Consider the following 16755-nt stretch of genomic DNA (forward strand, 5'->3'; position numbering starts at 1 on the left):
CGACGAGTGTCTCTCGCTTTTCATTACTGGGATGCTGCCTGAAAGTTGTGAACGGGACCAAACCGTGCCTAGCTTGACTCTTAATAAACATACGCTGGACGCATATACAAATTTATCCTCAGCATAGAGTTCATGAAATAGAAACTGAAAAGCAGTAGTGCATATTTCCCTCTAGAATGTTGGCGTTGGCGTTGGGTGTTTCCACTTTCCTGGCTTGTAGTTAAATGTGGCACCAACATATCAACCACTGATTGCGGCTCGTCATCAGTAGCAGTGCAACTTTAGAAGATGTTGGATAGTGATGGGCCCTATCTATTTATCAGCGAGGACCAAGACATTAATTCACTATCTAAATTAGATATAAAATAATTAACCGAGGGCTACTCAAGAAAATAAAGAAGCCACTTATTCATTAATAATGCTTTGGGCTTGGCAACATTACAAGTATGGGTACGAATCACCTCACTCTTAAAGGATTTTCTGTCACGCTTTTATTTTACATGTTTTATGTGCATCAATTATGTATTACTGAAACTTACACTTAAAAAAGTGAAGAACTTTATAAGAAATTATATATGTTTATTGGTTAGGTTTTAAAGAAAATACAAAGGGAAATGCTCGTATAAATATGACGATGAGAGAGGAGTGTCTTGTTGAATTAGAAAGCAAAGAAAAAAATTGTAGATATTATATAAGTGTGAGAGAGTTAATGAATCTCTTGTAGAGGGGTAGGGGACTCTTGTGATTTTAGTTGAGGACAAAGAAGGCACGCATGTGGCCTTAAATGTTGGAAGACGAATACTAAAGATGAATGGACATGGACGACCCTCACAACACCACCTTAATACAAAATGTAGTAATCTTATCATAATCAACATCACTTCTGTTTCTTACTAACGAAATCTAATTTTATTCACCAAGTTGAATCTCCATATTTATGATATAATATAATGATTTTAATTTATGGGTATTTATAATAATATAATTATAAAATAATTATATCTACACCCTTTGACTTATGATCGTTTTTTTTTAAGAGAAAATTACACATACACCTTTCAAAAACGTAACATCACCACACAAACTACGCTTATTTTTTTGTGTTCAAGGGTAATTTATATAATCACATAAAAGATAAAGGTAGTTTATACAAATAAAACATAGATTAGGAACATAAATATAATTATTTGTCCTCTAAAGCTGGAATTCATAAATATTGCTAATTTTAGGTTTGATTGAAGCTTATGCAACAAGGTTTAATGTATTCCGCCAATCGCGCAAGAATTTCGCTAGAGCGGAGAGAAAACAAAGGTAAACGTGTTGACGTAAGTGAAAAAGTTGGTTGGTGTTTGGTCAAGCACAAAGCTTACAACTAATCTCGTTATTTTATTAACTAACAACTTCTCTTTCTCAAATATGCCCTGCCCCTGCCCCTGATGTGATCTCTTTTCATATTCAATCTTACAATCACGTACTCAAACGTTCTCCACCGGTTATATGATAAATTATTTGAGTGTTTCATAAATTTTATCAATAAGATGTATTTTCAAGACAAAGATATAAGACTCGTACAGAGTGAGCAATACTTTGATAAGAGGATGGAATCGCATGCTGTGTTAATGAAATAATCCAAGAATAAGATAGGTGTTATTTGAATTTGTGATGAATAAAATACTGAAAAATATACCTTCAATTAGGCATTCTAAAAACCCTGAGATTGCCCATTCTTTTATTAAAATGCAGGAAAAAGTAGGGGAAAATGTTAATAATTTGATGATGGGTGAGGAATTAAATGCATAATCATCGGCCACATGCCCAAATCAAATACAAATATTTAATAGTATGAAATCAAATTAATATCACGAGAGTGGACTATAAATTGAGTTAGGCCAAGCAGTTAATATTTTACATAAATGAGTGTGCTGAATTTCAACTTAGATGTTTTCAAATATTTAAGCTGAACATTATTAACTATGTGCCAAATAATGGACTGAAACATGCAACTCTTCTATCTACCTTGCAACCAAGATGTTTATCTACTTTGGCCACCCCCACTTTTTCTTTTTTCTTATATATATATCTACTTTAGCCATGCGACCAACCACTCCACACGCTCCCAATGAGTTTGAAATCCAGCATCTTCATAGTGAAATGTTTAGTCCCAAACCATCAGGGTGTCCCCTAAGGGACTAATATAGATTGAGTTAATACATCAATAATTCAAATCCATGAATATGTTCAAACAAAACAAAAATACAACAAACTGCTATTGAGGTAAACTCACACCCAAATTCGTACGACTGTTATATATATATATACATGGTGTACGATTTAATATAAGACTGAGTCAACTAAATCAATAATTCAAATTAATGAACGAAACAAAGAAACAACAAATATTAAACATACACCCAAATTTACTGAGCTCAAGATTGTGAGTCATCAACTTTACCAATCAAATAAAGTGTCGTTGGCGCACTACCACTCCTTAAAATAGGCAACCACTGCTATTAAAATTCATTAAATTTTTAAAATTAAAGCTCATGGCTGCATTGTACAAAGCTTTTAATTTGCTTGGAAAAACAAAATAACAATGATGCATTATTAGTGATGGGCAGAGAATGAGGTGAAAGAGAGGGGATGGGCATTTTCGTCCTTGCAAAAAGCAAAAGAAGGGCTTGTTTTCTTTTTTTATTTCTTTTCTCTTTTTCTTTTCCTTTCTCTTTCCTTCTCTCCACTTTCCTTTTTCACACACATAAGAAAGCATGGAGAAGAAGATTACCAACCTAAAAAAAGAGTACGGTGAAAAAGAGAAAGGACAAGTGTTTTACCTTTACTTACACTACCAAAATTTATTTCAGTTTCTATTTAATTTAATATATACGATATTATGTCATGCGTACAAAAATTATGTCGTCTACTTTAATTTTTTTAAAAAAATTCCTCACATCATATATATATTTTAAATGAAATAAAAAATTCGATGCGGGAACTATGTTGCTTTCAAAATTGAAGTTTTTATCAACTTTTAAAATAGCCTATATAACAAAATTTATATTATATATAACTATGAAAACATTTGAGGAAGCCTTATAATTTTATCTAAAGAAATTGAATGAAAATAAAATATGAGTAGACGACTAATTAATTGGTATATATATCTAATTAAGTTTCGTGGAATTGACCTAATTATGGGATTGAAGAAGGAAAAAGTGGTTGGCGTAGATGAAGGAATGAGGATCCATCTCCCCTCCAGTGGAAGTGGAAGGGTCCCCTCCCCAGCATTCTCATTACAAGCGTAAAACGTTAGGTCATAAGTGTATCCCTTAGCCTAGACAACCTTTGGGAGCCCCACATGCATTTTAACTCATGTCCCACCCTCTCCTCAATCCCCGCATAATTACTCTTCCTCTACCAAATTTTAATTCATTTACGTAATATATTTATAAAAAAATTAGCCTATAATTGTAATAAATGTATTATACTTATTTTATAATTAATTTAATTTACTCCAATTCATAATTCCCCATTTTCTTTGGGGCCGCTGGTAATTTGGCTTGGCCGGCTCCAAACTCCAAATTGTATGTTGGTGTGAGCATTTATTGCGCATCATTGCAAGCTGCCAACTTAACTTGCAAAATTAGGTTGCGAAACAATCATCAATCAACTTCATTTTTTCCTATTTGATTTAATCATTAGCCCTGACGTGGCTTTGCAATTTAACTGATCATCTATTATGCGACTTATTGTTTGCTCAATCTCTTTCTTTATAATTAGCGTGGAAGGCTTACGGACATATAATGGTGTCATAAATCAGATTTTATCTCCTATTCTGTTCGACATACACTATGTGAATAAATTTTTTTAAAGTAAAATATATAATATTATCTTTATACAAGTAGCTAGCGTACCTGTATTGAATAAAGTATGAAATGAAATACAATTTGAAATAAAAAATTGAACCACATTTTTAATTGCTTATTTTGCGTGGGACCAAATAAGCAATATTCTCTATAAAATGGATGGCAAGTGCAAGAGCGAGGTTCACAGCACTATACTACAACAAACATCATCTACTTGTCTATCCTACAATGGCTTCTTCTTCTTCTTCTTCTTCCACCAACCATTTTTCCCTTCTCCTTCTCCTCACCCTCTTATCCTCATTGCATACTCATGCAAGAGACAGCCAATACTTCAACAAGGTCTCCTCCACCACCAACACTAAAGAAATTCCAAGTAACCAACAAGCAGAACCCAATTTCCTCCCGGAAAATGAAAACAGCTACGGCCTTTACGGACACGAATCCGGCCAGCTCCCCCCTTCCACCACCGCATATGACACTGAATCCAAACAGCCCTCCCACAAGTACCTCCCCAAGAACTACAACCCCGTCGCCTACGTCACTCAGCCGGATGTCGTAAGTGAAAACACCCCATTTACAGAGGACAAAACTTTCACCTCGACCAACACTGACAACAACAACTATTACAACGGTGGAGACCAAAACTATTACAACAACCAGCAAGAAGATCAAGAACCGGAGTTCAGAAGCTACCCGGGAGCCGCCACAAACAACAGAAACTACCACTACAATGGTGGCAGCAGCTTCAACAGCCTTTTGCGGCCGCCCCCCCCCCAACCACCCGCCGTAATAACTACTTCAACAACGGCGGCGAAGCTAACTACGGTTTCCAGCCGCAGGGAATGAGCGATACCAGGTTCTTGGAAAATGGCAAGTACTATTACGATGTTAATACCGACAAGTACAGCAGCAATCACCCGTATGAGACGTTGAAGAGGGGACAAGCAAGAAATGAGTACAGCAACAGAAACTATTATGGGAATAGCGAAAATGCCTATGAATTTAGCAACAGAGACAACTCCATGGGAGGATATCAGAACCAAGACGAGTTCCAACAGGACGAGAATGATTTGCCTTGAAATTTGAATGAGGAAACCAATGAGATGAGATAATCAACTTAATTATTACAGTCGTTGTTGATGGTTTTCAAGGTCAAAATCAGAAAAAAAATATATATATATATATATATAAATTTAGGTGCGGTGCTTTTTTTTTTTTTAAATGTTCTCCAAAGTTGTATTTCTTGGTTTGGAAAGATAAAATATTTGGATTTTGAATTTGTATTTGCATTAATGAAATTTATATTCAATAAATTGTATATTCATTATATACGATTTAAATCAATCTAAATATTTTAGGTTCATGAATAATTAATGCACATATGATATGTGTATGATGAAACGTCTAATACTAGATTCAAATTTAATTTGAATGTATTTTTAAAATAAAAATTGTAAAATATTTTATAATATATAATTACTTTCTCTAATTAATCAGAATTTGTTATAGTTATTTGGTGTGGCTAGAGAATTTAAAATCCCGAATACCACTTTTTTAAAGCATATATACTGACCTACCAAAAAGGTAAAAGAAAATGGGAAGATTTGACTATCTCGAGTTTATGAAGTTGAGAAAATCTTGTCCCCCGGCAGTTGAATGTGGTTTGTGCCATACCATTTCTCGTTTCTCGTGTAAGTTTAAACTCCACAAATGTAGAGGACTGCTCATCTCGCCATCCATCTTTTATCATAATTTTGTATTATAAAATGATATATATTATATTTCTATGTGTATATTCTGTCATATTTTTAGAAAAATAATTATACATTTCAATAATTTATGAATATAATATCAATATATGATACAAAAATATAATAAAAAATCTACGTCGAACTCAATACAATACATAAAGGATGTATGAGAGATAAATTTATATCATAATATTTGAAATAAAAAGAAACAATAAAATTCGGAATAGAAATTTAGAGGGACAAAATATAATTTTTTCACTTCTAGGAACATGAAATATTTGCTTTCTATTACACAGTTAAAATGTTTATGTTCAAGCTTGTATTCTTATTCTGTAAGACTTTTGTCCCACTTAGGTAGGATTTGAGATAGTGTTTTAGATACTCGTCCTTGTCAATCTAGCTAGCCATTACAATAGCAATGAGAGACGGGCACCATGAAGGATTGCCCTTTTATCTTGTGAGGGAAAATTCTTATCTAGGGAACTAAATCAATTACAAAATAGATGTGATATATTTATTATGTGATTGGTTTTTTTTTTTTAAATTGTACATTAATTACACAACACATATATTACACTTATTATATAACTTATTTAAATTTGACTAAATTCGATTTGAGTTAGAATTTTCTATGATCGAAAATTTGAATTACTTGGTGAACCATGCTGTCATGCTGTCATAGGTAAATTCTTGAACATGGGCAGAGTCCTCAACAAATTTAATGATACATGTCCAAAACTAGAAATAGCCAAAAACAACGCTTTCTTTGTCCTTTTTCTTTTTATTATTATTGTTAATGTCAAAAGGTAAAAAATCAAATTATACATATATATATATATAATATTTAATTTTTGTAGATTTCCTCTTTATTTATTATTCTTCTATTTTTAATGAAAAGAATAGATAGGTGCTGAGGGATATATTTCATTTTCAGTTGTGTTGGCGGGACAACGAACTGGCATATTTGTACCCTTTCAACTTGTTCGTGGACAAAAGCTCTTTTCTGTATGGCCCTAATTTGGATAATGGAATATTCAAGATCCACTTCTCTTTTAAATTGAGTTTTATCGAACTTGAATTAATTATACGAAAATTATCGATCACACAGCAAGTGTATGATATTTATTCTAAAATTAGTTTGGTTCTATCAAATTTGACTCGAGTAGGAAAAGAAATAATTTTAATTTATCTTTTCTTTTTCCTTTCTTATTTTGATTTTGCTTTCGAATCTTGTATGTAGCAAAAATATGTAACATTCCCAATTAAAATAAAAGACAAATGGCAAAGATTTGGAGTATGTTAGTTTAATAAGAGATCAAGACGGAATTAATTCTTATAAAAAATAGAAAACGGAATTAATTAATCCTAAACATATAAATCAGACAGCACATTATTATTTTCTTAAATTGAAACCCCATTATTTTATTAAGAAAAATATCACGTATGGGCTAATTTGGGAAAGATGCCTCCAACAATGTTAGCCTTACCAGATCCCCTCAATTGGCCCAGTATGATATGTCAAATTAAGACTAGGCCCAGTAACATAAAACTCGGAGAAATTACATTCTTTGTCTAATAGGACAAGGGGTTTAATATTTTTAATCATTTATTTTATGAGATTTAAAAATAATTTTAAAATTGATAAAATTTGACATATTTAACCCATGTCCAAGTTTCTGAGAAAAATATATGGCAAGGACATGTACAATTTTGTGTGTCCATCAGTTATGTGTATTGAGCTTTTTCAATTTTAGAACTATTTTAAAAATTTATAAAATAGATGATTAGATGTGTTATTTTATTTTTTTTTAATTTTGAAATTATTTTAAAAATCTTATAAAGTAGGAAACTAAAAGTGTTGAATCCATATCCTATAAGATTAAAAATGTAATTTTGCCGGTAAAACTATATATCTGATAACTCTACATTTCTTTTACTGGCCCAAGGCATGCCCATTATCCCAACTGCTCCCAAACCTATTGGACCATGAGTAGGTAAATAAGGCCCACAAAGCCCTTTATTTATCTTTACTAAACTAATAAGCCCAAGGAGCAAGCACATTATGAACTCGATACGTCGTCAAAACAACTAGGCTGACACGTCATATAGATTGTCAACAATTGGGATACATCACTTTAGAGTATCTTCAGCAGGCTCTCAATGGCAGTAAAAAGGCCATAACTCTTTTAAGACAAGTTCAAATCTCTAAGATTCTTTTATGTTATTTAGCCCACTCATGTAGCTATCGAATTGTACCAAATTCACTCTAACTAGTCTTCGAATTCTGCTCCACGAAGACCTATAAATAGAAGCCATTTTTAGCTCATATTTGAACTCCACATAAATTATATCTCACCATTATCGCATATCACCATTATTCTCATATCAGTTCAAATTTTTCTTTCGTTTTATTTAGTTAACTGTTGCTGACTTACACATCCAAGTGTTAATCTCTGTTTTGTAAGTTGTTCATCCTTTAATCTTAGGATTTTTTTGGAGGTCCTTCCACTCTTGTGGTGCATCAATATCATTACCACTAAAGTTTATGTTTATCAAAAGCTAGGAAATGATATCTATCATGTAATTAATATGTATTAAAATATTATTATTGAAAAAGATTCTATTATTCGGGTGATTGGAAGAATATTTTGTCTTTCTCAATTTCCTCCAACGGATTGATTTAAATGAACGCACCGCACCGGCGTCAATGCGGTTGGTGAATGACGTCGTTGTACTCCATCAACAATTTTAACAATCACCACTCCGCTTTTCTTGAATTTTAACTACTTTGAGTTGGATTTAATCATCTAAAATTGTAAGAGTTGGCGACCTTCTTTCTACTCAAATCTACTGAAACACGAATGTATCCAAATATTCAACAACTTATAATGATGTTTAAAGGGACCATTTGTCCAATAATCGAGCTTAGTTGCAATTAATGATTTCCGAATGGACTCCTCACCTCACAACATCTGACGTAGACGTTTGTTGTTGTTTCAATTGCCCATTAATAAAATATCATCACTTCCCGAAAGTTACCGGGTCGTTTTTCCAATATGTTTTAGAGATTTTTATCACAATCCTTCATCTTTTCCCCCGCGCTCTCTACATCATGGAGGTAGCTCATCTCTGTTATCCCATTAATAAAAGAAATGCTCTTGAAAAAGATGCATTACTACTGTTCTAACTTATGTGTGTTTGACAGGGCAATGAGACAGCTAAGGGATGGCCGCTTGGTCTTGGAAACATGACCGCCAGAATTAGAGTGGCAGCGCCACCACAACCTCCTCTCGCCTCTCGCATCTTCCCTTCCACCATCAGTTTCACCTCATTCTCTTCCTCCAATCTGGATACTGAGGTAAATTATTTAACAGCTTGTAAAGTTGTACAAGCAAATTCCAACATGTTTTACAATTATTCCAGCCTAACACAATCTGATGATTCACATCATATCTTTGTAGTCCACAGCATCTTTCTTCCCAGACCCAAGTGTGCCGTTAGGCCGGCTAATTGGGATTAGGGCGTCTGGTAAGGTCGACCCGCCTGAACAGCCCCGGGAAACAACTAGCGGCAGGTGCCGTGCAGGATTACGCAAAGGCCATGAGAATTCGCAAGGACACTGTGCTCCCTTGCTGCATCATGTGATTAGGAAGATAGGCCGGAGTGGAACCACCTCTAATGACTGCGATGACTAACTTCACTTGTGTAGTAAATTTTAGGAATTTTCCATTTAACGCTATCCCCTTTCTTCATGTTATCAAAATTTCATTTCGTCTCACTCTCTACTCTTTTGGTGCTTGATGAAAATATTGTGTTTTTCTAAAAACATAAATAAGTTTCATAAATAATTTAAATTTTAAAGAATAAAATAAGTATTTGGTGAATAATATAAATACTCATCTCTTTATATTAAACCATCATATCCAATATTCTCCATCACCAATAATGTTGAATTTTTTGTATTAATTAATTAGATTATATTATAAATAAAAATAAAAATAATAAATTATATTTAAAATAAAATTAATTTAATTATTATCAAGACAACAAAAGAATTGATGCAGTAGTATTAACATCATGTGGATTCAATTTTTGTTAATATGTAATTATAAGTATTAACATCATGTGGATTCAATTTTTGTTAATAAAAAATGTAATTATAATTGATTTCAAAAATATCTAAAAAAGAATATAATTGTTGTAGTTAAAAAATGGTGTATCGATATCATTATTCGACGATTGTATTAAGCATTATGATACGTTATTTTCGAGTGCATATAATAAATAATATTCACTTTTTGAAATATATTATAAATAAAAATAAAACATACAAACTAATATATTATATTAAAAAAGAAAATTAATTTAAAAATTAAATAAATTAATTATTTTTAACTTTACAAAATATTAGTACAAGAGTATATTTATGAGTAGGTAGGCCTTTCTCTATATTAGTATATCTTGATTATATATAACAAATAACAATGCTATAATGTTTATTTAGGAAAAACTCGGAAAGAGGACGCAGCTAAAACCAAACCAAATCCCTAGCTCTCTCATTGGTGCATTCGATCTGTATACAGTTTTCGTCCACCATGGCAACCGTCGCCGCCAGGTCAATCCTGCGCTCCGCCAGCACATCCGCTCGCAGCGCCACCGCGAGACTCAAGCCTACGGCTGCTCCCTCTCCATTTCGAGTCGCATCTGAAAAACCGCTCTCCGCTCGCATTTTCAGGTTTCGAAGAGGCACATCAACCACTTAAGTTTACAAGACGCGTTAACTACTCCAGCTTTCTGTTATTGGTCATGTTTCGATCTATTTCTGTAAATTTGATAGTTAATCGTTATACAAAATAGGTCACCTGTGGGGATCAGCAGTGTTAGCTTGGTGTCAATGTTGCCGTACCACACTGCAACTGCCTCTTCGTTGCTAAATTCCATGCTCTCGGTTGCTCCTCGCGGTCAGGCTTGGAGTATTGAAGGTACTTTATTAGTTTTTCTCTTCAATGCGCATTCGTTGAGTTTGGATTCTGATCATTTCTGTGAGTTAGGGCCGATTTAGGGGGGAAAGTAAGATATTTTAATTTTAGAAGATGCAGCACTGTTGCCGGTCTTGGACGGTGTGGCTTGTTGAATATTGATCAATAAAATTTGTAATAAAGCCATGATGAATGATCATAATTGAGAAACTTGATCCTAAAACAGGAAATCATCTTGAATCTTTCAGCTACAGTTATTGATTATTTAATCTTGTATTGATCTTCCTCATACATGATATTCATCAGATTGCAACGATGATGTATGATGACTGTTGGATGGTTCCAGAGAAGTTTTATCTACATGAGCATACTGAAAATGCCTGATAAGTTGAGTCACGGATGAGCTTGAGACATGGAACTTTTTATTTCTTGTAGAATGTCGATGTAAAGATAAAATTTCTAGTTGATTTTCTTCAATAAAAATAGATTCTTGGTGTTTGTAACTTTGTCATAACTGTGTATGTTCCTTTGAGAATTTTCAAATGCTCCTAGATAGTCGATATTTTGTGACAATATCTGCAGTACAGCAGAAAATATTGTCATTATACTAAATGAGCAAGGGTCCTGCTAGATCATCTATACAAAATAATTACCCTCTTCTAGTCATATTTTGAGACTCACCTTGTGGTTGCCAAACCCTGCAGAGATTAAAATAAATGCTAGCATGACCTTTTGACTTGGGCTTGTTTTTTGCTTTAGGGTTGTGATTACTGCGCATTGGCTGACTTCGACTTGACGATTTCCAAATTGGCTCCTTGTTTAAGATGAAATTTGTATGTTCCTTATGTAAGGTCCAAAATAACGGGCACTTTGGAACCATAATCATGACATCTTACTTTTTGCTTGACCTGTAGCTCAAAATTTGATTGAACTAATTCATATCAACTGCCCTCCAAAAGATGTTGTACTTTCTGCTGTATGTAGATGGATGATTGTTAGAATGTGTTGAGATATGCTGCATTTCTGATAGTTCCACGGATGCCAATGCGCATGTAATAATACTCTCGGAGACATGATTCTCCTTTGTTGGATCTGAAGTCCAAATTGTCGAGCTACCGTCTGATACCCCTTAAAGTCTATATCATCTGGAACTAAAAGAGTCTGTTTCAGTTTGGCAGCATGAAGTTTCTGCTTGACACCTTATTAAGGCTCGACGAAGTAGTTCTCATTTGGAACCTATTTTAAGTGGCCGCATCTCATCTTGAAAGTCGTCTTTCCTTTTTCTTTTTCTTTTTCGGAAAAAGACTGTTTATGTATGTGGATATGGATGTATAATGCGATGTTATTTTACTAAATTTATTTTTGTGGTGCTGTTAGATTCCTTATTATGGTGGGTATTGAAACCAGTCATCCTAGAATAACGATCTGTTATCAGGATTACATACATTCTATCATACATATTAACTGTTTTGTCTGAAACAAGTTTTAACTGATAATGCCACAGTTAAAGCTACTCTTACGCTATCTGGAGTCTTTACCTGAAGCACATGATATAAAACTCGAAAGCTCGGATAGGATATATAGGTTACAGGTGCAGATTCTCTGATTTAGCCCCACTCTCAACTGCTTATACTCCATTTGTCTTCCTGTTCCCAGTAGTATTTGTCTTTAAACACCAGAATTCTCTAATCCGCTTTTTGCACCTACTGCTTGCTCAGTTATTTCCGAATTATCCGAACTATTTCGGTCAAATACCAGCACTCGACACACAGTGATGAATCATTTGTGTTGATATTGACTGCAAATATTGCCAATGGCGCAAAAATCAATCAAATTCAAGAAATGACATTCAAATAACTGATATAGTTATTGCTAGGTTTGTATTATTTTCATAGGCTTGACATATTCGTTTGGCCTATGATATGAAGGCTAAAATGAGCGTAAGTTTCAATCTGAGGTCGAGTCATCATCCTGACTGGTCTTTCAAAGATATATATGGGCAAGGCAACACTTATTTATGACATTTTACCCAAGTCAACAAACCAAAGTGGTTGCTCATAGTAGGATTTTCTAGGCAAAAATGGGTGTGCCTAAAGAGTTAACCGTAATGTTATTAAAGCTCGTTATTATTGGCCATCTGGCCATATGGAAGCAAATCAGGCATACTCATATTTCCACCCAAGCTTCATATTCCTTGTTACCGGTGGCTATGCAACAAGACACAATTAACCTCAAAAAGTTATCTTTGATTTCATTTTTTAGCATCGCGAACTTCTGTTACACCAGGAGTTGAGCAAGATCTATATTTATCACAAAATATAATTTAACCACAAAACCTCTGCTTACAAGCCATCACGTAAGCTTTTCAAAATTAAACATCTGGGACTGGGACTAATGAGCAAAAGAACAACCCCTTATTACAACACCCATCACAGTAACCTAATCATAGTGTTGCACCACTAAAACAGATGTCAGACAGAGAGAGCAATAAAATTCAGTTTCACACCACATAAGTTACCAACACCACTGATAATTGTGCACCCTGCAAACTTCAACTCCAGAATCATACATCATCACTTCTAATAAGGCCGATACAGTAATGGAACAATTTTCTGTCTCAAATAGAATGCCAAGTAAAAGAAACACAACACACTAAGTCAATTCCAAGCTGAAATGGACCAATCAAGAAAACGGATGCACAAAGAATTAAAGAGATAGAGACAATAAATCAACTAAGAGACCTAAAAAAATTTGCTTTTCCACATTTGAGAATCGAGAGGCACTATATATGGCGGACTCAAGGGACAAGCTCTTTATACACCAACCAATAAAGGCAAAATTAGATTAGTCCTATCACATGCTAATTACCTTAATTAGGGGGAAAAAAGCTAATCAGAGAAATTTGTATACCAAGACCCAACAAAGTAAATAGAACTCCAATAGCATCAATATTGCATAGGAACTTTTCAAGATTCTTCAACGACGTTAACCAACTCATACTCTACTAGCGACAGGTTGTTGTCCTCTTTGACCACAAAATTTGCAGGTTCAGCAACCTCAACACGGCCCCACTTATCCACAGCCAGCCTCATGGACCCCTTGAACATGTCGATCTTTGCATTCCTAAGTATCACGGTATTACCAGGCTTCATCAACTCAACTGCATGAATTTAAAGCTTTTCATCAACAAGCAATCAGGTGAAACAGTTCACTATCAAAGAACAAAATACCATTCTATGTCCACATTCAACCTTCAGTACGACTTATAATATCAAAGAACTAAATACCATCACAGCTACAAGTATCACAACAAACCAAAATACTTCTTGAACATGTTCTATAATGGCTTGACAAGAAGCACGATATTACAAGCTAAAATTTGAATGGGCCAACAGTTAAAAATAACAAGAGGTTAACCCAGAAAATATTAGTTGTATCTCGAATGCATTGAAGATTAAAAATAAAATGACCATGGAGAAGAAGCTCTTTATAGCGAATCATAAGTTTGAAAGAAACAATCAATGCATAGAGTTAACTGACCCAGAACAATGTCTAAGCCACAAGAAACCCAGACAGAAAAGGAGGGGCAGATATATTCTTTGAATAGCTTAAATTTGAGGCGAGGAAAGTTATGCAATAATCAGGGGACTTGCAATAGGATTAAGAACAGAGGAGAACAACACTTGGTTTAAGAGCATGCCTGCAAGGGAAGTCAGGGATGAAAGCATCTCAATTTTCATCTTGACCCCTTCCCACAATACTAATAAAGCTCAATAATCTACTTCGCAAATCCATTCATATCTTAAACATTAAAAAAAAACATACAATGTCATAAAGAAATAGAACCATGCCATAAAATGATTTCCACGAAAGTGCCACAGGACAAACTATGATAAGCAGAGCATTTTGGCAGAGTACGCCAGAACCAATGCTGAAAGGATAAGCTTAAAATTCTAAGTATACATCTCTCCCAAATCCTGGGGTTTCAGACTGTCAATTTCTTCAGGTTTTCTCGAAACCGCATCTCAGATAATCCAATTAGGCATCTTATCACAAAAGTTCGAGCTTCTCAGAAGTGTTCCGTAAAAATTTCCATTATCAAGTAAACAAAAAAAATCAAGCCTAGTAACATCATTTTGTCGGTCACTACGCCAACAATGAAACAAAAACCACATAAACACAAAACCCTAACAGACAAATCATATCGATTTAGAACCGTTTATCGATTTCAGACAATGAATACAAGCATTTAACAAAATGACGTTATTCACGAGCAAAGAACATAAAAAGCATAAAATTTCAGAATAAGTATTTGAGACCTTGATCATTGCGAGCGGTAAATAGAATAGTCCCAGTTTCGTCGCCGACAAGACATTCGGCGATCCTTGTGTTCTGGTTTTGAGGCCCACGAAAGGTCGGGTTTCGGGGCTTCTTGTTGAGAACAGTGTTGGAGTTTACCACTTTAACTACGAGTGTGTGACCAGTGGTTCCTGGCTTCAGAGCGTCGACTTTCACGAATACCGGTTTTCTCAACCCTGGCTTGTTTGCGGCCGAGCCACCTTGCTGATGCTGCGTCGGCGAAGACGGGCCCTTGGTTGCCATGGAGAGAGCGAATGTGGGTGTGGTTTAGGGTGTTTCTCGGCTTCGCTTTCTGGGGCGGGGAGATGAGAAACCCTAACCCTAATTCTCAAGATTATAAAACTGTGTGAAGCCTGAACTGTGATGGACGGGAGTGGAGGAAATGTGGAAATTTCGTTGCAGTTCGAAGACTAATTTTAGGTGATCCGAAACGACGCCGTAACAGGCCTCGTTCAATTTATACGAGAATTTAGAATTTAGTGAAACCCAACCCAAAAAACATAGTTCTGGCCCAAATAATTCATTAATGGCCCATTTTCGTTGTTGGATTGCACTGATCCAGTTTAACCCAAGCAAGTTGGGCTACTGGAGCAATTCCCTTTGTGGGCTATGTGGATTCGGGTAATCCCATTAAAGCCCAAGAACTGTAGTGACCGAATTCAGGCCCAAAAGAGTTTTCTGACTTTCTTCTCTTTGATGCTTTCTTGAGATTTGACATAATTATATATAAATATTAATAATAATAATAATAATTCACGGACTTGCAATGATGTAATGTTATAGTTTAAGATAATAGGAAGAGAACGATACATAATAATTAATGAAAATTAATATTGGCAGCAAATGTATAGAAAGGCAGAGGCCCCACTTTGTAGTAGTTTCTCAATCATATCATATGGTACAATAAATCGATCTAAACGTACAATCATGCATATATGCCATGTACTCATCATTTTTTGGGAAATTTACATATTATCAAATATCAACTACTTTATAGTAATCATGAAGCTTATTATTTTAACCGCGCGAGATCAAGGTAATTTCATAAATATTATGGGTTTATATCATAACTAGTTATCTATAATTGATCATATTCAGGATATATATATATATATATAGATATATATTGATATGGTAACTGTTTCTTAATAATTAAGTTAAATCTAATAATTGTTTGTTAGAATTAAATCAAGTGGTCGTAATTATCGTCTATGTTATTTAATTATTTACATAATTAATTTTTTTTTTTTAAAATATAATCTTCATAAATGAGTAAAATTATAGTACAACAACGCTATCATCTAGGCACTATCCTCAATAGGCCAAAGAATACGTCATTGTCTATATAATGCACGTGTACTCACAGAACTAGCTAACTTAATGCTAATTATTCGGTGCCGAATATCATCTATAATTAACCTAGCCAATGTAGAAGACAATCTCTCCTCATTCTCGAATATTCTCATATTCCGCTCCTTCCATATATGATAAGCGCACGAGCCAATGAATGCACGGTAGGCGACATTGATGATGTGATTCCCTCTCCATTTTCTCGTCCCCCAATCAATATCCCTTGCCCAATCCCTATTGGGCCAAGGGAACCGGGTAAGCTGTCTGACAGAGCTAATGCAACGTCTGCTATATCTGCATCGGAAGAATAAGTAGGTATGTGATTCCACCATATCCTCATTACAAAGTACACAGTTGCCAAGGTGGGACAACCACGGCTTGCCCGTAGTGGCCAACTTTTCCAAGATCGCTAGCCATAATATGAACATATATCGAGGGATCTTTAAAGAACCC

The 16755-nt window shown here is 34.5% G+C and overlaps 4 protein-coding genes across 5 annotated transcripts; 3 read left to right on the plus strand and 1 right to left on the minus strand.

The window, feature by feature from the left end:
• LOC105167886 (protein E6-like) lies at positions 4028 to 5018 on the plus strand. Its single transcript, XM_011087740.2, is given in 2 exon segments — positions 4028 to 4616; positions 4619 to 5018. Coding segments are annotated over 2 exon segments (849 nt in total). The 5' UTR covers positions 4028 to 4091; the 3' UTR covers positions 4943 to 5018.
• On the plus strand, positions 8607 to 9412 carry LOC105167887. Its single transcript, XM_011087742.2, has 3 exons — positions 8607 to 8732; positions 8820 to 8972; positions 9076 to 9412. Exons 1-3 carry the CDS (start codon positions 8727 to 8729, stop codon positions 9307 to 9309), a joined length of 393 nt encoding a protein of 130 aa, XP_011086044.1. The 5' UTR covers positions 8607 to 8726; the 3' UTR covers positions 9310 to 9412.
• LOC105167888 (protein NUCLEAR FUSION DEFECTIVE 6, chloroplastic/mitochondrial-like) lies at positions 10088 to 12403 on the plus strand. Of its 2 annotated transcripts, none has more exons than XM_011087745.2 (3): positions 10088 to 10349; positions 10472 to 10596; positions 11353 to 12403. In XM_011087745.2, the coding sequence occupies exons 1-3, from the start codon at positions 10210 to 10212 to the stop codon at positions 11358 to 11360; spliced, it is 273 nt and encodes a 90-aa protein (XP_011086047.1). In that variant the 5' UTR covers positions 10088 to 10209; the 3' UTR covers positions 11361 to 12403. The 2 variants fall into 2 exon arrangements, with proteins under 2 accessions (XP_011086047.1, XP_011086046.1); XM_011087744.2 differs by lacking the exon at positions 11353 to 12403 and adding an exon at positions 10900 to 11205 and having other exon boundaries at positions 10090 to 10349.
• LOC105167889 (uncharacterized protein At4g28440-like) lies at positions 13289 to 15342 on the minus strand. The gene is made up of 2 exons (XM_011087746.2): positions 14913 to 15342; positions 13289 to 13753 (listed from the first exon to the last, which is right to left on the minus strand). The coding sequence occupies exons 1-2, from the start codon at positions 15193 to 15195 to the stop codon at positions 13560 to 13562; spliced, it is 477 nt and encodes a 158-aa protein (XP_011086048.1). The 5' UTR covers positions 15196 to 15342; the 3' UTR covers positions 13289 to 13559.

This window comes from Sesamum indicum, linkage group LG8 (assembly GCF_000512975.1).
Source record: "Sesamum indicum cultivar Zhongzhi No. 13 linkage group LG8, S_indicum_v1.0, whole genome shotgun sequence".
NCBI classification, from domain to species: Eukaryota; Viridiplantae; Streptophyta; class Magnoliopsida; order Lamiales; family Pedaliaceae; genus Sesamum; species Sesamum indicum.